General features: G+C 41.1%; 2 protein-coding genes and 1 pseudogene across 9 annotated transcripts in view; 1 reads left to right on the top strand and 2 right to left on the bottom strand.

Moving 5' to 3' along the window:
• The window catches only part of CDK7 (cyclin dependent kinase 7), a 48,604-nt gene extending 39,064 nt beyond the window's left edge, over positions 1-9,540 (top strand). For 4 of the 5 annotated variants that reach the window (XM_053589357.1, XM_053589362.1, XM_053589364.1 and 1 more), the window contains 4 exons: positions 522-608; positions 4,847-4,996; positions 8,336-8,483; positions 9,339-9,540. In XM_053589357.1, the coding sequence (XP_053445332.1) occupies positions 522-608; positions 4,847-4,996; positions 8,336-8,483; positions 9,339-9,367 (414 nt within the window). In that variant the 3' untranslated portion in view covers positions 9,368-9,540. The remainder of the gene's footprint in view (positions 1-521; positions 609-4,846; positions 4,997-8,335; positions 8,484-9,338) is intronic. The other variant, XM_053589367.1, reaches the window with a different exon arrangement.
• A 111-nt stretch (positions 9,541-9,651) lies between these two features.
• Positions 9,652-13,571, bottom strand: LOC128591238 (checkpoint protein HUS1-like; annotated as a pseudogene).
• Positions 12,520-20,786, bottom strand: part of CCDC125 (coiled-coil domain containing 125) — a 61,714-nt gene continuing 53,447 nt past the window's right edge. For 3 of the 4 annotated variants that reach the window (XM_053589342.1, XM_053589350.1, XM_053589352.1), the window contains 2 exons: positions 13,411-19,377; positions 12,520-13,141 (listed from right to left, as the gene is read on the bottom strand). In XM_053589342.1, coding sequence (XP_053445317.1) covers positions 19,069-19,377 — 309 coding nt within the window. In that variant the 3' untranslated portion in view covers positions 12,520-13,141; positions 13,411-19,068. The remainder of the gene's footprint in view (positions 13,142-13,410; positions 19,378-20,786) is intronic. The other variant, XM_053589347.1, reaches the window with a different exon arrangement.

Below are 20,786 nucleotides of genomic sequence, written 5' to 3'. Positions count from 1 at the left end.
TTTATTAATGGTTTTGCTGTTCTTTTAGTTTTTTGCTTTTTCGTTTTTTTTTTTTTTTTAATTAAATCATAGCTGTGTACATTAATGCAAATCATGGGGCACCATGCACTGGTTTTATATACAATTTGAAATATTTTCATCAAATTGGTTAACATAGCCTTCCTGGCATTTTCCTAGTTATTGTGTTAAGACATTTATTTTCTACATTTATAAATGTTTCTTTAAAATTTAGAATGAATAAAATGAGTAGCAAATATGCTGTTTGCTTGGTTAGCAATGGTAGGATCTAATGTCACATCCAACACATCTCATGGTAAATTTTTATTATTTGATAGAGTTTTTAGTTTGTTTTTTTTTTTTTGACTGGGGCTGGGTTTGAACCCACCACCTCCAGCATATGGGACCGGCGCCCTACTCCTTGAGCCACAGGCGCCGCCCTAGTTTTTAGTTTTTTTAATTTATAGTATTTATTTACAAGTATCAAAAACCTTCTCGAAAAGTCTGCCTCTAATTTCTTTCAGGTTCCTTTTTTGCCAGGCGATTCAGATCTCGATCAACTGACAAGAATATTTGAAACTTTGGGCACACCAACTGAGGAGCAGTGGCCTGTAAGCCTTCATGCATTTTCTTTGGAATTCAGTTAGGATTCTGTGAAATTATGTAATTGTTATATTCTTTATATAGTGCTGTCACATGAATATTCAAAAAATTTTATTATCATAATTTTAGCATATATTCATTGTAAAAAAATGTTTTTACTTTTTTTTTAGAGACAGAGTCTCATTTTGTCACCCTTTGTAGAGTGCTGTGATGTCACAGCTCACAGCAATCTCCAGCTCTTGGGCTTAGGTGATTCTCTTGCCTCAGCCTTCCAAGTAACTGGGACTATAGGCCCCTGCTACAACGCCCAGCTATTTTTTTGTTGCAGTTTGGCTGGGGCCAGGTTTGAACCCACTACCCTTGGTATATGGGGCCAGCACCCTACTCACTGAGCTACAGGCGCCACCCTCATTGCAAAATTTTAAATGTTAAAGAGTATAAAGTAGAACACTAAAATTGGTAACGTATCATCCAACCTCTTGTATACATGCAGCCCTTCCCCACCCCTGTAATCGCTGTCCCAGAGGTAACCACTGTTAACAGTTTGGTATAAAGCTGTGTTATGAGTTAAAACACATGATGTATTTTCTTTCTTCCATTTTTTAACGAAAATGGGATCATATCTTTTTTATTTTTGCAACCAACTTGTAGATCTTTTGATTTTACTTTGTATAAAATTCCATCCCCCTAAAGAATAAATAAACATTAGAAAAGGGAAATTTTAATCAGATTCTTCTGATTAAAACAGTAATGGGATTATCTGTAGCTAAAACTAAGGAGTTTCTTTTGTGTAGTTATTTCCTCAACTTGCTAATTGGAAACTTGTTCTATGTTTTAATTATAAAACATGCCCTAATAGCTATCTTTTTTTTTTCTTTTGAGACAGAGTCTAACTTTGTCACCCTTGGTGGAGTGCTATGGCATCACAGCTTATAGCAACCTCAAACTCTTGGGCTTAAGTGATTCTCTTGCCTCAGCCTACCAAGTAGCTGAGATTATAGGTGCCCACTGCAACACCAGGCTATTTTTAGAGACGGGGGTCTCACTCTGGCTCAAGCCATGAGCTCACCTGTCTCGGCCTCCCAAGTGCTAGGATTACAGGTGTAAGCCACTGTGCCCAGCTAATAGCTGTCATGGATTTTTTTTTTTTTTTATTAAATCATAACTGTGTACATTAATCCATTTATGCTATCATGTATTAAGCATTTACTACATGCTATTCATGGTGATGGTGGGCTTTTCTTTTTTTCTTTTTTTTTTTCTTTTGAGACAGAGTCTCACTATGTTACCCTCGGTAGAGTGCTATGGTGTCGTAGCTCACAGCAACCTCAGACTCTTGGGCTCGAGCTATTCTCTTGCCTCAGCCTCTCAAGCTGCTGGGACTACAGGCACCCACCACAATGTCCAGCTATATTTTTGTTGCAATTGTCATTGTTTTACCTGCCCCGGGCTGGGTTCGAACCCGCCAGCCTTAATGTATGTGGCTGGGACCCTACCCACTGAGCTATGGGCGCCACAGTGTTGAGCTTTTCATAAGTTGTATTTAATAGACACCTGAGCCTTAGTGAGATTAATTTACCTCAGGCCACACAATAGGTACCACCAGATCTAGGACCACAATTTGGGTCTAGAGCCCATGTTTATATTGAACTTCCTCCAACATGATTTTCTAAATAGTAACCGCTTACTAATGTATACATTAGATTTTTTAAAAATTAAACTTTTTATATTGAGATTATTGTAGAGTCACATGCAGTTGTAAGAAATGAAACAGAGGGGCTGGGCGCAGTGGCTCAGGCCTGTAATTCTAGCACTTTGGGAGGCCAAGACAGGAAGAATTGCTCAAGCTCAGGAGTTTAAAATCAACCAGCCTGAGCAAGAGCGAGACCCTGTCTCTACTTAAAAGAGAGAAACCAGGCTTGGTGCATGGGCCTGCCAGACAACAATGACAGCTGCAACCAAGGAATAGCTGGGTGTTGTGGCAGGTGCCTGTAGTCCCACAACAGGAGGCAGAGGAGAATCACTTGAGCCCAGGAGTTGGAGGTTGCTGTGAACTGTGATGCCATGGCACTCTGCCAAGGGTGACAGCTTGAGATTCTGTCTCAAAAAAAAGAGAGAGAAACCAAGCAGGCATTTTGGAGAGTGCCTGTTGTCCCAGCTATTTGGGAAGCCGAGGCAAGAGGATTGCTCGAGCCTAAGAGTCTGAGGTTGAGATTGCGATGACCTATCATGCCATGGCACTCTACCCAAGGCTACAGAGAAAGATTGTCTCAAAAAACAAAACAAAAAGAAATAAAACAGATTATTAGTAATAAATAATACTCTCCTAATGGTAACATCTTGCAAAACTGGTACATCATCACATGAGGATATTACAGTTGAGAAGCAAAGTGTAACCACAAGAATCCCTCATGGTGTTCTTTTATGCCATTTACTTTCTTCCTATCTTTTTTTATTTTTTGATGTATCTTTATTTATTTTTATTTTATTATTAAATCATAGCTGTGTGCATTAATGCAATCATGGGGCACCATACACTGGTTTTATAGATCCTATCTCCTTTTTAAAAGTTTTCATTCTTAAAATTTTTTATTTTTATTTTTTAAACCACCTTCACCTCAACCTTCCCTCCTACCCTTTTTTTAACCCCTGACAATCACTGATCTGTTCTCCATCTTTGTAACTTTGTCACTATAATATTATTATATACTGGAATGATACAATATATTATTTTTTGGTATTTTGTTTGTTTGTTTTTTAGAGACAGAGTCTCACTTTATCACTCTCTGTAGCGTGTCATGGCATCACAGCTCACAGCAACCTCCAACTCCTGGGTTTAGGCGATTCTCTTGCCTCAGCCTCCTGAGTAGATGGGACTAGTTTATTTATTTTTTTTTTTTTTGAGACAGAGTGTCACTATCCTCCATAGAGTGCTGTGGTGTCACAGCTCACAGCAATCTCAAACTCTAGGGCTTAAAGAGATTCTCTTGCCTCAGCCTTCTAAGTAGCTGGGACTACAGGCGCCCGCCACAACTGCTGGCTATTTTTTTTGTTGGACTTGTCTTGTTGTTTAGCTGGCCCAGGCCGGGTTCAAACCCACCAGCCTTGGTACATGTGGCTGGTGCCATAACCACTGTGCTACAAGCACGGAGCCTGATTTTGTTTATTTGTTCTTGAAGTAAGGTCTCACTGATTGCCCAGGCTAGAATGCAGTCACCCAGTTCACAGCAACCTAAAAGTGAGCCTGGGCTTAAATCATCCTCCTGCTTCAGCCTTCAGAGTAGCTGAGACTACAGACACCCACCACAACACTCAGCTAGTTTTTATATTTTTTTGGAGAGACAGGTTCTTACTATGTTACTCAGGCTAGACTTGAACTCCTGGGCTGAAGTGATTCTCTTGCCTTGCCCCCCTAGGGTGCTAGAATTACAGGTGTGAGCCACAGGTGTAGACATTTCTTTTTCTTTCTTTTTTTTTTTTTTTGAGACAGAGCCTCGAGCTGTCGCCCTGGGTAGAGTGCTGTGGCATTACAGCTCACAGCAACCTCCAACTCCTGGGCTTAAGCGATTCTCTTGCCTCAGCCTCCCAAGTAGCTGGGACTACAGGTGCCCACCACAACACTCAGCTATTTTTTGGTTGTAGTTGTCATTGTTGTTTGGCAGGCCCAGGTGGATTCAAACCTGCTAGCTCTGGTGTTTATGGCTGGTGCCTTAGCCACTTGAGGTATAGGCACTGAGCCAGGTATAGATATTTCAATGTCCACATACATATTCATTGCTGTTATATAAAATTAAAATGGATTTTTTTGTTTGTTTGTTTTAGAGACAGAGTTTTATTGTGTCGCCCTTGGTAGAGTGCTGTGGCGTCACAGCTCACAGCAACCTCCAGCTCTTGGGCTTAGATAATTCTCTTGCCTCAGCCTCCCGAGTAGCTGGGACTACAGGTGCCCACCACAACGCCCAGCTATTTTTTGTTGCAGTTTGGCCGGGGCCAGGTTTGAACCCGCCACCCTCGGTATATGGGGCCGCGCCCTACTCACTGAGCCACAGGTGCTGCCTAAAATTGATTTTTTAATGTTAATCTTAAATCCTTTAGCCTTGCCTTACTCACTAGTTCTGAGAGTTTTTAATAGATTTCTTCAGATTTTCTGCAAAGAGTTATGTCATTTGTAAATAATAGTTTTCTTTCAGTTGAGAGCTATATGCCTTTCAATCCTTAAATTTGAATTATAAAAATATTTTGACAGGACATGTGCAGTCTTCCAGATTATGTGACATTTAAGAGTTTCCCTGGAATCCCATTGCAACACATCTTCATTGCAGCAGGAGACGACTTGCTAGATCTCATACAAGGCTTATTCTTGTTCAACCCATGTACTCGAATTACTGCCACACAGGTATTTTAGCCTATCTTCTTAATATTCAGATACAAGGATAATTTCAGCAATAGCATTGGTAAAATAAAAATAAAATTTCATAAAACTATCTAACAACATTCTTTAAATGCTAGTGAGATGCAGAAGTTTTTTTTTTTTTTAAGGGATAACACAATTTATGTGTTTTCCCCAAACTACAAACAGAAGGCTTTTTACTTGGTGAAAGACAGGTATGTTTCATTTGAACTCTGTTTGCTTGACACAGAGTGTCTCTCTGTTGCCCAGACTGCAGTGCAGTAATATGATCATAGCTCAATACAGCTTTGAATTCCTGGGCTTAATCCTCCCACCTCAGCCTCCCAAGTAGCTGAGACTATAACTGCATGCCAACATACCCAGCTCAATTTTTTTATTTGTTATAGAGATGGGGTCTCTCCCAGGTTGGTCTCAAACTCCTGGCCTCTAGTGATCTTCCTGCCTCAGTCTCTCAAAGTACTGAGATTACAGGTGTGAGCCACCACACCCAGACTCAGTTGAACTCTTACATATTAATTAATTTTTTTCTTTGACAGGAAGATACCTTTATTGAAGATGAGTAAACCTCTCTGATAGTCTATTTAAATTATTTTTCTTTTTTTTAATTTCTGTTTAATATAAAGGTACACAAGATTCGTTTACATTGCATTTGTAAGGTGTAGTCTCAGTTGTAGTTGTTTCCTTCACCCAGAAAGTGTGCCGTATACCTGTTCATTGTTCCCTTTGGGTAGAACTTGCCGAATCTTGCCCCCCAGCTTCTTGAGTTTTTCTCTCAAGTGAGCATATAGTTGTTAATCTACTAGTTTCAACTTAGTATATATTAATTTAAATCTTGTGGAAGACTAATGCTGAAAGTGGATATTTTTTTTTTTTCCTCCCATAAAATGTAATACAGGTAATCCATGCTGGTCATTGTCACATTGAGAAAGTGGTAATGGGGAAAAAATGATAGTTACAACTATATGCTCTAAAGAAATTGAGATACTCTAACTAAAATAAAAGCTGAAACTGACAGTTGTTTAAGGGGATAATAATTTAACTCAAGAAAAATTTGGAAGACCAAAAAAATCTCCAATAAAAAGGAGAATGTAATCCAACACGAAAATCTTACGACCTATAGATATGATTAAAAAGAAAACATTTAAAAAAAAATTTTGCAGACATCTATATTAATGTTGGAATGGGGTGGTTTCTTAGATCTCTGTATAACTCAGAATTAGTTTAATTTACTTGTGGAATTGCTATTATTTGGAAGAAATGCTTTAGAAATGCAACTGTTGAAGTAAGAAATCTGTAAATCATTACTGCAAATGATACCGTGTAGAGGGGAAATGCTTGGAAAGTTTGCATGGACTTATTTTTCTTCCTAAAAGGAAGTATCTTAAATTATTATGGCTATTGGACATTGCTATACTAATACAAACAGATAAGTATGGCTTGAGAAACTTATCATTTAGGATGAAACTATTTTTATTGGAATCATAGACCCAAGTCAAGAAAATATAGAACTGGCTTGGTGCCCATAGCACAGTGTTTACAGCACCAGCCACATACACTGAGGCTGGCGGGTTCGAACCAAGCCTGGGCCAGCTAAACAACTATGACAACTGCAACAAAAAATAGCCGGGCGTTGTGGCAGGCATCTCTAGTCCCAACTACGAGGAAGGCTGAGGGAAGAAAATTGCTTAAGTCCAAGAGTTTGAGATTGCTGCGAGCTGTGACACCATGGCACTCTACCAAGGGTGACATAGTTAGACTCTGTAAGAAAATATAGGGTGGAGCCTGTGGCTCAGTGAGTAGGGCGCTGGCCCCATATACCGAGTGTGGCGGGTTCAAACCCAGCCCCGGCTGAACTGCAACCAAAAAAAAAGAAAATACAGAACAGTATACTGGTAGTTAATAGAAATAATCTAGGGCAAGTCCTTTCAAATAAAATTCCTGTTCATTTGCAGAAGATTGTTTAACTGTAATTCATTGGTTCCAACTTACTGTATCTTTTTTTTTTTTTTGTAGAGACAGAGTCTCACTGTACCACCCTCGGGTAGAGTGCCGTGGCGTCACACGGCTCACAGCAACCTCTAACTCTTGGGCTTCCGCGATTCTCTTGCCTCAGCCTCCCAAGCAGCTGGGACTACAGGCGCCCGCCACAACGCCCGGCTATTTTTTTTTTGTTGTTACAGTTTGGCTGGGGCTGGGTTTGAACCCGCCACCCTCAGCATATGGGGCCGGCGCCCTACTCACTGAGCCACAGGAGCCGCCCCAACTTACTGTATCTTTTTAAAAGCCTTATTTTTAAGACTATTTGTATGATTTGGAATTTGAATATATACGTATATTGTGATAAACTTATAAGTTCTTTTTAAGCTATTTTCTCTCTTTGCATTTTGAACTATAAAGCTCATTGTGCAGAGAACTGAAATGTATAGCATTTTACAAAGGATAGTTCATAATTAGTGTAAGTCGAGCATCAATAATCCAGAACTATGAAATCCAAAATGCCCCAAAGTCCAAAACTTAATTGAATGCTAACGTGATGCCACAGTGGAAAATTCTGCACATAAGGATTTAAACACAAACTTTGTTTCATGCAGAAAATTACTAAAAATACTGTATCAAATACTGTATAAAATTATATTTAGGTTATGTATATGTTAAGGTGTATATAAAACATAAATGACTTGGTTTAGACTTGGTTTCCATCCACAAGATACATCATTATATATATGCAGATACTCCAAAATGTTGACACTTCTGGTCTCAAGCATTTTGGATAAGAGATTACTCAACCTATATAGACTATTTAATTGTGGGAAAATTAGAAGGGGGTCTCTATTTTGTTTGTTTGTTTGTTTTGAGACAGAGTCTCACTATGTTGCCTTCAGTAGAGTGCCATGGCGCCACAGCTCACAGCAACATCAAACTCTTGGATTTAAGCAATTCTCTTGCCTCAGCCTCCCAATAGCTGGGACTACAGGTGCCAGCCACAATGCCCGGCTATTTTTTGTTGCAGTTGTCATTGTTGTTTAGCTGGCCTGGGTCAAGTTCAAACCTTCCACCCTCGGTATATGTGGCTGGCGCCGTAACCACTGTGCTATGGGCACTGAGCCTCTTTTTTCTTATAGTGATGGAATTTTTAGCCAGTATTTGGCTCCTGGGCATTTATTTGTGGCAGTTTGCATGTCTAAATATTTGACATTCATTTTATTTTGTTTTGGGGGTGTTCACATAGTATTTTTAATGTTCCAGACAACTTTAGAGATTAGATTATCCTTCACACATTTCAGATGCTCACTTAAAAACCTTTCTTTGGAACCTTTTTAAAAGGCATTGAAAACTAAATATTTCAGTAATCGGCCAGGGCCAACACCTGGATGTCAACTGCCAAGACCTAATTGTCCTGTGGAAACCTTAAAGGAGCAGTCACATCCCGCTATGGCAACAAAACGGAAAAGAACAGAGGCCTTGGAACAAGGTAAAATTCCCATTTTTATAAAAAAATAAGAAACAGATTCAGGAAATTGCAAATAGCTCATATATAGTTAATGGCCAAAGGGACTGTAGCTTGTGGTCTATTTACTTTTTATAAATTTAAATTGTATAAAATAGAATATGCTGTTTTAGCTGTATTACTTTCATTGAGATTACTTCAAGCAGGTATAAGTATACTTCAGAGTTATGAGAACTATTAATGTATCCCTTTTACCTTTCACAAATTTCTTCCATATATTGTATGCTTAGTGTTTAACAAGTGCTATTAGAAAAGTCTAGGTCAGTGAAATAATGTGGTTGGAATGTGGTGACTGGTTAAAAATGCTGTAAGATAGTCGAGTGTTGTGGCAGGTGCCTATAGTCCCAGCTACTGGGAGGCTAAGGTTAGAGCATTGCTTAATTAGCCCAAGAATTTGAGGTTGCTGTGAGCTTGACGCTATGGCACTCTACCGAGGGCAACAAAACAAGTCTCTATCTCAAAAAGCTTGGCACTTGTAGCTCAGTGGCTTGGCACTTGTAGCTCAGTGGCTAGGGTGCCAGCCACATACACCAGAGCTGGTGGGTCCAAACGCAGCCCGGGCCTGCCAAACAACAATGACAACTACAGCCAAAAAATAGCCAGCCACCATGGCAGGTGCCTGTAGTCCCAGCTACTTGGGAGGCTGAGGCCAGAGAATCGCTTAAGCCCAAGAGTTGGAGATTGCTGTCAGCTGTGATGCCACCTGACATCACAGGTGTCAACCTGTGACTCAAAAAAAAAAAAAAGTACCATAAGAATGTGTACATTGTTAAGTGTGATCAACCTATTAATTTATTTATTTACTTACTTACTTTCTAGGAGGATTGCCCAAGAAGCTAATATTTTAGTTAAAGAGAATACTGGACAATATTTTACTACTGCAAGAACTACTACAAAACGCAGATAATGAAAAAAATAATAAACATGAAGTAAATGCTATAGAAGGAATTTGTAAATATCCTACATATGTAAAATATGTAAAAGTGTGGGTTATTTTTATTAAATGTATTTTAAGATAAAATTTAATTCTGATTTTTCTGATTACAGTGCAAATGGGAGATAAGTTCAGTTCTCTTGAAATGTAGAATTGAAAATTCATTAGGGAAACCCTAATAAAAAATAATTATTAAGGGCGGTGCCTGTGGCTCAGTGAGTAGGGCGCCGGTCCCATATGCCGAGGGTGGCGGGTTCAAACCCAGCCCCAGCCAAACTGCAACAAAAAATAGCCGGGCGTTGTGGCGGGCGCCTGTAGTCCCAGCTACTCGGGAGGCTGAGGCAAGAGGATCGCTTAAGCCCAGGAGTTGGAGGTTGCTGTGAGCTGTGTGATGCCATGGCACTCTACCGAGGGCCATAAAGTGAGACTCTATCTCTACAAAAAAAAAAAATTATTTTGAAGGTCTGGCCCATATAGCATCACAAATCTGTAGTAGCGTGAGTGATTCTTTGTTTTTTAATGTGAAATAATATGTTTACTATAATTATTATAATTAAAATAGTTATAATTAATAATTCATTAATTCAATTTTTAGTTAAAATATTACAGAAGGAGAAGTAAGTACAGTGTGTTGATTTGTACCACTGTGAGGACTCAAATTGCTCAGAAAATACCACCCTTGACCTCTTCCGATCTGCACAGAGCCTGTGTGCCCCGATCTGGCAAGGAGGTGCTAGGACAGTGCCGGAATGAAATATTAAAGGGACACATCTTTGAGAAGCAGATCAAAATGTACTATCTTGTTCCTCACGATATTACATAAAGCCTTTGTAGGGTTTATTTGTTGTCCAACAAGAAGTCATAGGAGCTTCCTAATATCTGAATACACTTCAGCCACTTATTCTGGATTTCTGTCTTGCAAGGAGTTTTCAGAGGTTAATGGAGGATTTCCAAGATCTTTAAAATGAGTTGTAACACACACTAATTCAGTTTCTATTTTCAAATGCAAGTCTCCGTTTAGGTTTGTTTAAATAACAGGATGATTGCTATGATTGTTTCCACAACATTCTTCATAGTTTTCAAGATTGGTAAATAAATACTAACATCAGGGTGTAGGACCATGCGTTCTGATAAGTCCTTCTACAGTTTTCTAAGAATAATCTTTTATGGGGATGTCACGTGGCACAGTGCAGATACTGCTTGACACAGATAACTCTTCAGACATTGTGAGGCAGTGAAAGTGTTTATTATTCAGCTTGATATTCAAGACTGGCATTCTGGGCAGTTTTCAAGACTTGAGGTAAATGTTCTGATGTTAGCTCTAAATAAATCTCATTATTTTCTGCAGAGACACCCTATATTTGAAATTCTCTGAAGAAGAGAATTGGGCTTAAGCGATTCTCTTCCAGCTCACACCACATTCACCCCTCCATTGGTCAGTTTGTCTGAAAGGATGAAGTTCAGCTTATCAGGGCTGATATGGAGGGTCCATGTTTTGGCAAGCTTTGCTAAGATGTTACTGACTTGTGTAAAGTGGTTCAGATAGACTGCAGGCCACCATCTTGGCCGAAAATTTTATGGCTGTGTCTGAGGCTCCCCTCATGGGAACATCCTTTTTGTTTGTTTGGTTGGTTGGTTGGTTTTGAGATAGTGTTTCACTCTGCCATCCAGGCTATATAAAAGCACAGTGGCATGATCATAGCTTACTGCAACTTCCAATTCCCAGGCTTAAGCAATCCTTCTGAGTAGCTTGGACTACAGATTCACATGCCACCATGTGCATCTTTTTTGTATTTTTTGTAGTGACAGGATCTCACCATGTTGCTCAGGCTGATCTCAAATTTCTGGGCTCAAATGATCCTTCCACCACTACCAAAATGCTGGGATTATAGGTGTGCACTACAGCACCCAACCTTCATAGTATTTAAAAATAGAAAAATATTAATAGCCTGGGCAACAAAATGAGAACTTGTTTATAAAAAACAAGATAAGGGCGGCACCTGTGGCTCAAGGAGTAGGGCGCTGGTCCCATATGCCGGAGGTGGTGGGTTCAAACCCAGCCCCGGCCAAAAAAAAAAAAAAAAAACAGGATAAAAATTTAACCAGGCATGATGGTGGGTGCTTATAATGCCAACAGCTTGGGAAGTTGAGGAAGGAAGTTTGGTTGAGCCCAGGAGTTTGAGGGTGCAGGGAGCAATGATGATACCACTGCACTCTAACCCACGTTAACAGAGTGAGACTCTTATCTCCAAAAGCGGGGGAGGCAAAGGATCTGAATGGACTCAACCAAAAATGATACACAGAAATTGGCCTGGGAGAATAATTTATAAGGAGGATCCCCAGGCAATTAAAGCAACACCAAAAATATATGACTGGGATCTGATCAAACTAAAAAGCTGTACAGCCAAGAACACGATACATAAAACAAGCAGAGAGCCCTCAGAATGGGAGAAGATAATAGCAGGTTATGTTTCCGACAAAAAAATCCACAGAGAACTCAAACTAATAAGAAAAGAACAAATGGTGGCACCCATAGCTCATTGGGTAGGGTGCTGGCCACATAACACCAATGCTGGCAGGTTCAAACCCAGTTGGGGCCAGCTAAAACAACGACAAGTGTAAAAAAAAAAAGCTGGGCGTTGTGGCAGTCGCCTGTACTCCCAGCTACTTCGGAGGCGGAGGCAAGACAATCACTTAAGCCCAAGAGTTTGAAGTTGCTGTGAGCTGTGACACCATAGTGCTCTACCCAGGGCGACAGACTGAAACTGTCTCAAAAAAAAGAACAAATGATCCCATTTCACTGTGGGCAAGAGACTTGAACAGAAGCTTCTCTGAAGAAGAAAGGCACATGGCCTACAAACACGTGAAAAAATGCTCGTCATCTTTAATCATCAGAGAAATACAAATTAAAACCACTTTAAGGTATCATCTAACCCCAGAAAGATTAGTCCACATCACAAAATCCCAAAACTATGGATGTTAGCATGATGTGCAGAGAAGGGAACACTTCACTACTGTTGGGAATGCAAGCTAATACATCCCTTTTGGAAAGAAGTTTGGAGAACACTTAGGGAACTAAAAGTAGACCTGCCGTTCGATCCTGCAATTCCTCCACCAGGTATATATATATCCAGAAGACCAAAAATCATTTTACAACAAAGATATTTGCACTAGAATGTTTATTGCACCAATTCATAATTGCCAAGTCATAGAAGCAGCCCAAGCGCCCATCAACCATGAATGGGTTAACAAATTGTAGTATATGTATACCATAGAATATTATGCAGCCATAAAAAAGATGGAGACTACATCTTTTGGGTTTACATGGATGGAGCTGGAACATACTCTTCTTAGTAAAGTATCTCAAGAATCGAAGAAAAAGTATCCAGTGTACTCAGTACTATTTGTTGAGACCAATATATAATCACCCACACTTTCATATGAATAATAAAACACGGGCGGTGCCTGTGGCTCAGTGGGTAGGGGACTGGCCCCATATACTGAGGATAGTGGGTTCGAACCCAGCCCTGGCCAAACTGCAACAAAAAAATAGCCAGGCGTTGTAGTGGACGCCTGTAGTCCCAGCTACCCGGGAGGCTGAGCCCAGAGAATTGCCTAAGCCCAGGAGTTGGAGGTTGCTATGAGCTGTGATGTCACAGCACTCTACTGAGGGTGATAAAGTGAGACTCTATAAAAAATAATAAAGTAGGGCGGCGCCTGTGGCTCAGTCGGTAAGGCGCCGGCCCCATATACCGAGGGTGGCGGGTTCAAACCCTGCCCCGGCTGAACTGCAACCAAAAAAAAAAATAGCCAGGCATTGTGGCGGGCGCCTGTAGTCCCAGCTACTTGGGAGGCTGAGGCAAGAGAATCACTTAAGCCCAGGAGTTGGAGGTTGCTGTGAGCTGTATGATGCTATGGCACTCTACCGAGGGCCATAAAGTGAAACTCTGTCTCTACAAAAATAATAATAATAATAAAGTAAAATAACATTTTTAAAAAAAGAATAATAAAACACAACTATAGTCCAGAATGAAGGAGGAAAAAGGTGGGGGGGGAGGCTGGGAGGAAGGCGGGTAACTTGTGGGGCCTCACCCATTGTGCACAGTGCAAGGATACATGTCAAAACTATGAGAGTATAAATGTCTTAACAAATAAGTGAGATGAAGGCTATTAACCAGTTTGATGTAAGCATTCCAAATTGTATGTAATCAGCACATTGTACCCCATAAATGCATTAATGTACACAGTTACTATTTTTTTTTTTTTTGAGACAAAGTCTCACTATTGCCCTTGGTAGAGTGCTGTGGCGTCACAACTCACAGCAACCTCAAACTCTTGGGCTTAAGAGATTCTCTTGCCTCAGCCTCCCAAGTAGCTGGGACCACAGGTGCCCACCACAACACTCAGCTATTTTTTTGTTGCAGTTATAGTTTAGCTGGCCGGGGTTGGGTTCGAATCCGCTACTCTCAGTGCATGTGGCTGGCACCATAACCACTGTGCTACAGCTGCCAAGTCACACAGTTATTATTTAATTAAAAAAAAAAGCAAAACCAAAAATGATACACAATGGCCAAGAAACGTGAAAAAAATGCTCAACATCACTAGTTTTTTTTTTGTAGAGACAGAGTCTTACTTTATGGCCCTCGGTAGAGTGCCGTGGCCTCACACACCTCACAGCAACCTCCAACTCCTGGGCTTAGGCAATTCTCCTGCCTCAGCCTCCCGAGTAGCTGGGACTACAGGCGCCCGCCACAACACCCGGCTATTTTTTTGTTGCAGTTTGGCCGGGGCCGGGTTTGAACCCGCCACCCTCGGTATATGGGGCTGGCGCCCTGCTCACTGAGCCACAGGGACCGCCCACTAGTCTTTTTTTTTCCTTTTTTTTTGAGACAGAGTCTTACTATGTCACCCTCGGTAGAGTGCTGTGGTGCCACAGTTCTCAGCAACCTCAAACTCTTGGGCTTAAGCAATTCTCCCGCCTCAGCCTCCCAAGTAGCTGGGACTACAGGTGCCCACCACAACGCCCAGTTATGTTTAGCTGGGCCAGGCTGGGTTCAAACCTGCCACCTTCAGTGTATGTGGCTGTGCTATGGGCGCCAAGCCTAGTTGTTTTTTTTAATACAAATTTATTTCACCAATTTTTTTTTTTGAGACAGTGTCTCAAGCTGTTGCCCTGGGTAGAGTGCCATGTCATCACAGCTGACAGTAACCTCAAACTCTTGGGCTTAAGCGATTCTCTTGCCTCATCCTCCCAAGTAGCTGGGACTACAGGCACCCACCACAACACCCAGCTATTTTTTTGGTTGCAATGCTCATGGTTGCTTAGCAGACCCAGGCCGGGTTTGAACCCGCTGCCTTAGGTGTATGGGCCACTGCCCTGCCCACTGAGCTACAGGTGCTGCCAACATCATCAGTCTTTAGAAGAGAAATGCAAGTCAAAACCACAATAAGAGAACATCTTACACCATTCACAACAAAATAACAAGTGTTAAGGAAGATGCAGAGAAATTGGAACCCTATATACTGCTTTGGGGAATATTAAAATGGTGCAACCAAAAAGTCAAAAATGGAACTGTTAAATGATGTAGCAATTAAATGTACCCAAACAGAATCTCAAGGAGATATTTGCACACACAGTTGTAGCACCATTGTTCACATAGCCAAGAGGTAGAAGAAATCCAGGTGTCTGTCAACGAGGAATGAGTGGTCAAACATAATGTGGGAATTCTGGCATGGTACAACATGGATGAACCATGAGGGCATTATACCAAGTGAAATAAGCCAGTTACACAAGAGGACAAATTCTGTATGAAGCAGCAGCTACTTACTGCATGAGAATGGCTTGTATATTCAGTCTTTTGAAGCTATTTCTTTATAGCAGCAATTCTCAAAAGTAGACCTCAGGAGCCCTAGGACTCTTTCAGGAGGTCCACAAGGTCAGAACTATTTCCATTAAGGGTAATAAGATGCTAATTGCCTTTGTATTAATATTTACGTTAATATATGCATTGAAAGTGTGAAAACAATTTTAAGTAAAAAAGCTTGGGACCTCAGCACCCCACAGTACTGTTAGTCTGTATTCATCACTGTCATGTTCTCAAGGTTTGTGAAACACCAGTTTTAAGAATATCCTTAAAAAAAAAAAAAGAATATCCTTAAGCAATTCAGGCCACACCTGGCGGCTGATGCCTATAGTTCCAACACTTTGGGAGGCCAAGTGGGATGATCACTTGAGCCTAAGAGTTCCAGGCAGCAGTGAGCTATGATCATGCCACTGCACTCTAGTCTGGGCAGTAGACCTAGACCTTTCTCTTATAAAAGAAAATTAAAGTCCTTAATCCGTACAAATAATTGATTTTATTACATTTCAATGTCTTTGGTAAAAGAAAAAAAAAATATATATATATATATACGTACATATATATTTTAGAGACAGTTTCACTCTGTCACCCTCGGTAGAGTGCAGTGGCATCACAGCTCACAGCAACCTCCAGCTCTTGGGCTTAGGCTATTCTCTTGCCTCAGCCTCCCAAGTAGCTGGAACTACAGGCACCCACCACAATGCCTAGCTATGTTTTGTTGCAGTTTGGCTGGGGCTGGGTTTGAACTCGCCACCCTCGGTATATGGGGGCAGCGCCCTACTCACTGAGCCACAGGCACCACCTGGTAAAAATATTTTTAGTGTTGTCACAACAGGAAAGTAGTACAGAGCTTACAGTGGTTGTCTCAAAAACTGGTGTAATTTGAGTTCAGAGCTGGCCTACTTGCTTTTGACAGAATACCATGATTATTAGAAAGAACATCTGACAGCATGGTATTCAAATGTGGGTAACTGGCAGAATTTTTCTTAAAAGTACATGGCGGTGCCTGTGGCTCAAGTGGGTAGGGCGCCAGCCCCATATGCTGGAGGTGGCGGGTTCAAACCTAGCCCCGGCCAAAAACTGAAAAAACAACAAAAAAAAGAAAAAAGAAAAAAAAAAGTACAAAGTGAGCTACTACTTGAAAGGAAAACAACAGACATTGTTACTCATAAAATTTGGGCTTTCAGGCCAAGTGTGGTATAATCCTAATACTTTGGGGGGCCAGTAGTCTTTTTGTCTTTTTTTTTTTTTGAGACAGTCTCACTTGGTCACCCTCGGTAGAATGCGATAGAGTGCTGTGGCTTCTTAACTTACAACAACCTCAAACTCTAGGGCTCAAGTGATTCTCTTGCCTCAGCATACCAAGTAGCTTAGACTACAGGCGCCTACCACAACACCCAGCTATTTCTTGCCTTTTTTTTCTTTTTTGGCAGTTGTTGGCCGGGATGGGGGTTGAACCCACCACCTTGGGTATATGGGGTCTGCGCCCTACTTCTTGAACCACAGGCACGGCCTAACACCCATCTATTTTTTAGAGATGGAGTCTTGCTCTGGCTCAGGCTGCTCTCGAACCTGTGAGATCAGGCAATCCACCGCCTCAGCCTCCCAAGTGCTGGGATTATAGGCATGAACCACCAAACCCAACTACCAATAGTCTTAAGACCAGCCTGAGCAAGAGGAAGATCCCATCTCTACAAAAAATTGAAATAATTAGCCAGTTGTGGTGCCACATTCTTGTAGTCCCAGCTACTCAGGAGGCTGAGGCAAGAGGATCTTTTAAGTCCAAGAGTTTGAGGTTGCTGTGAGCTATGACAGCATGGAACTCTACCCAGGGTGACAGAGTGAGTCTCTGTCTTAAAAAAAAAAAAAAAAGTCCAGCGAGATGGTTCCCATGCCCGTAATCTTAGCACTCTGGGAGGCTGAGGCAGGTAAATTGCTTGAGCTCATGAATTCGAGACCAGCCTGAGCCAAAGCAAGACCTTGTCTTTAAAAATAGCCGGGCATTATAGTGGGCACCTGTAGTCCCAGCTACTTGGGAGGCTGAGGCAAGAGAATCGCTTAAGCCCAAAAGTTGGAGGTTGCTGTGAGCTGTGACACCATAGTACTCAAGGGCAACAAAGTGAGGCTCTGTCTCAAAAAAAAAAAAAAAACCCTCATGTAAAAGTCCTATACATTCAGCTGTTCAGCTGAGAGGAAAGAGCAAACCTCCAACAAAAGCAGCACTCGTGTTCTGAATCCACCTCCCAGGATGAAATCAGAAAGAGTTGTTAAAAAAAAAAAAAAATCTGGCTACAAACTATAACATGTTTTGACTCTGACAAAAAAAAGTTATGAAGATAACTAGCAATGACTCTGAATATATTTCTGCCAAATTCCTACCATCACAGCTTTTCAATTGAAGTGAATTTAAGAAATTGTTTTTGTTGGTGGTGGTGTTTTTTTTGTTTGTTGGTTTGGTTTTTTTGAAACAGAGTCTCACTTTGTTGCTCTGCATAGAGTGTTGTGGCATCATAGCTCACAGCAACCTTAAACTCTTGGGCTCAAGCAATCCTCTTGCCTCAGCCTCCCGAGTAACTGGAACTACAGGTGTCTGCCACAACTCTGGGCTAATATTTTTAGAGATAGGGTCTCACTCTTGCTCAGGCTTGTCTCAAACTCCAGAGCTCAAGCAATCTGCCCAACTTGGCCTCTCAGAGTGATAGGATTATAGGCATGAGACATCTCACCTGGCCAAGAAAATTGTTACTTTTAAACTTTATATGGTATATGAAAAAAAAACCCAAAAGGCAAATAAAACAAGATAAATATATTTCAAAATTTAATATTCAGTCACTCCTAGGCATTGTTTCTTCTTAGGGGATTAAGATACATGCTGATGGTTTGGTGTCTGTAGCTCAGCGGCTAGGGCGCCGGCCACATACACGGGGGCTGCCAAACAACAGTGATAAATACAACCAAAAAATAGCTGGGCATTGTGGCAGGCACCTGTAGTCCCAGCTACTTGGGAGGCTGAGGCAAGAGAATCACTTAAGCCCAAGAGTTTGAGGTTGCCAAGGGCAAAATAGTGAGACTCTGTCTCAAAAAAAAAAAAAAAAAATACATGCTGATTTAGCCAATCTAAGATCCCTTTAGTCAATCTAAGTACCGTAGAACCTCCATAGTTGACCTTCCTACATTGACCACCTCCTTAAATTGACCACATGTATGCATCAGTATAGTAGACAGTTCCTTATGTTGTCTCCCTCTGTATGTTGACCAGTTTGTTACAGTCCTATGGGTGGTCAACTTACAGAGGTCCTATTGTAGTTAAATAATTTTTTGCTTTTTAATAATTTTTGGCAAAATTTTTTTGCCAAAATTTTGTTTTTAAGATGTTGGCAAACGCTGAAAACTTCATAATCTGAAATAATACCACTTATCAATCTGTCAACACAGAATACCAAGTAATTTTTTTTTTTTTTTTTGAGACAGAGTCTCACTCTGTTGTCCAAGGATAGAATGCTATGGCCTCAGCCTAGCTCACTGCAGCCTCAAACTTCTGGGCTCAAGTGATTCTCCTGCCTCAGCCTCATGAGCAGCTGACATGGTAGGCTAAATAATTTCTTGTACAAAATATAGAAAGCGTTTGATTTAAGCTGCCTCCTAAAATTTAGAAATACCTGGGAAACATACAACTCAAAATATAGCAACATTTATACAATCCTTTTTCAGATGTCTTAAACACTTCTCAGATCTAATTTCAGCTGGCTTGTCTTCAAAATGTGATGTTTGATGGCAAAGAATGGGATCTTTTAAGAGTTCTTGTATAGTTTGGATCTGTTTGAGAGCGCTGGATTGAACAAATGCAACCTGCAGAATTAAAAATTTGGACGCTTGAATGTACAGGATCACGTAAAACAGAGAATTCTGATGTTTTATGCCAGGGATTTTTGAATGGAGAATTCTCTTTCATAGCATTTTTTTCTTCATTCTCTTTTAAGGCACTGTCTTTATCTTCCAATGCCTGAGCAAGCATGTAACTAACTTTTCTCTGATGGGCCAAAGCTTCTTCTTTATCATTCAACTGCATGCACAAAAATTAAAAATATACCAGCAAGTCAATAAATCATTGAATGTGTACAGAGAAAAGAGAATTGTAGTATTTTATCAAATGTTCAACCCTAAATTTGTCAAACTAATCAATATGTTAAATTAATTAGGTGTCACATGATCCCTAAGCATTATGCTACAAGTTAATAAGAATTCTTGGAGGGAGGGTAATGGGTGGGGCCACATCTATGGTGCATCTTAGAATGGGTACAGGCGATTGCACTAATGTACACAGCTATGATTTAACAATAAAAAAAAAAGAATTCTTTTTTTTTTTTTAGGCAGAGTCTCACTCTGTCTCTCTGGCAAGAGTGCTACTGTGGCATCCCAGCTCATAGCAACCTCAAACTCTTGGGCTCAAGCAATCCTCTTTCCTCAGCCTCCTGAGTAGCTGGGACTACAGGTATGCACTACTATGCCCAGCTAGTTTTTTTATTTTGAGTAGAGACAGAGTCTCAACTCTCACTCAGACTGGTTTCAAACTCCAGAGCTCACGTAATCTGCCAGGTCTCCATCTTCCAAGATTATAGGAGTGAGCCACCAGCTCAGCTGAGATTTCTTTTTTTTTTTTTTTTTTTTTTTTTGTGGTTTTTGGCCGGGGCTGGGTTTGAACCCGCCACCTCTGGCATATGGGACCAGCGCCCTACTCCTTGAGCCACAGGCGCTGCCCTGAGATTTCTTTTTTTTGTATGCAGCCCCTTTTATTTATTAACCGGACGAGAGCTTTGTTTTTTTCTTTTTGTAGAGACAGAGTTTCACTTTATGGCCCTCGGTAGAGTGCCATGGCATCATACAGCTCACAGCAACCTCCAACTCCTGGGCTTAAGCAATTCTCTTGCCTCAGCCTCCCGAGTAGCTGGGACTACAGGCGCCCGCCACAACACCTGGCTATTTTTTGGTTGCAGTTCAGCCAGGGCCGGGTTTGAACCCGCCACCCTCGGTATATGGGGCCGGGTTTGAACCTGCCACCCTCGGTATATGGGGCCAGTGCCTTACCGACTGAGCCACAGGCGCCGCCCCAGTATTCTGTGTTTTAAGAGCACGTACTAGAGGGGAGGAGATTTGGTGCTTACCAACTGAGCCACAGGCGCAACCCAGAGATTTCTTTTTTTAAAAGAACAAAGGAGGCTCAGCACTCTAGTACAGTGGTTACAGCGCCAGCCACATACATTGAAGTTGGTGGGTTCGAACCCGGCCCAGCCAGCTAACCAACAATGACAACTGCAACAAAAAATAGCTGGGCGTTGTGATGGGCACCTGTAGTCCCAGCTACTTGGGAGACTGAGGCAAAAGAATCACTTGAGCCCAAGAGTTTGAGGTTGCTGTGAGCTATGACACCACAATATTCTGCAGAGGGCAATGAAGTGAGAAAATAAATAAATA

The sequence above is a fragment of the Nycticebus coucang genome, chromosome 1 (assembly GCF_027406575.1).
Source record: "Nycticebus coucang isolate mNycCou1 chromosome 1, mNycCou1.pri, whole genome shotgun sequence".
Lineage (NCBI taxonomy): Eukaryota > Metazoa > Chordata > Mammalia > Primates > Lorisidae > Nycticebus > Nycticebus coucang.
The sequence above is the reverse complement of the archived record's forward strand: the minus strand, read 5'-3'. Positions and strand labels throughout refer to the sequence as shown.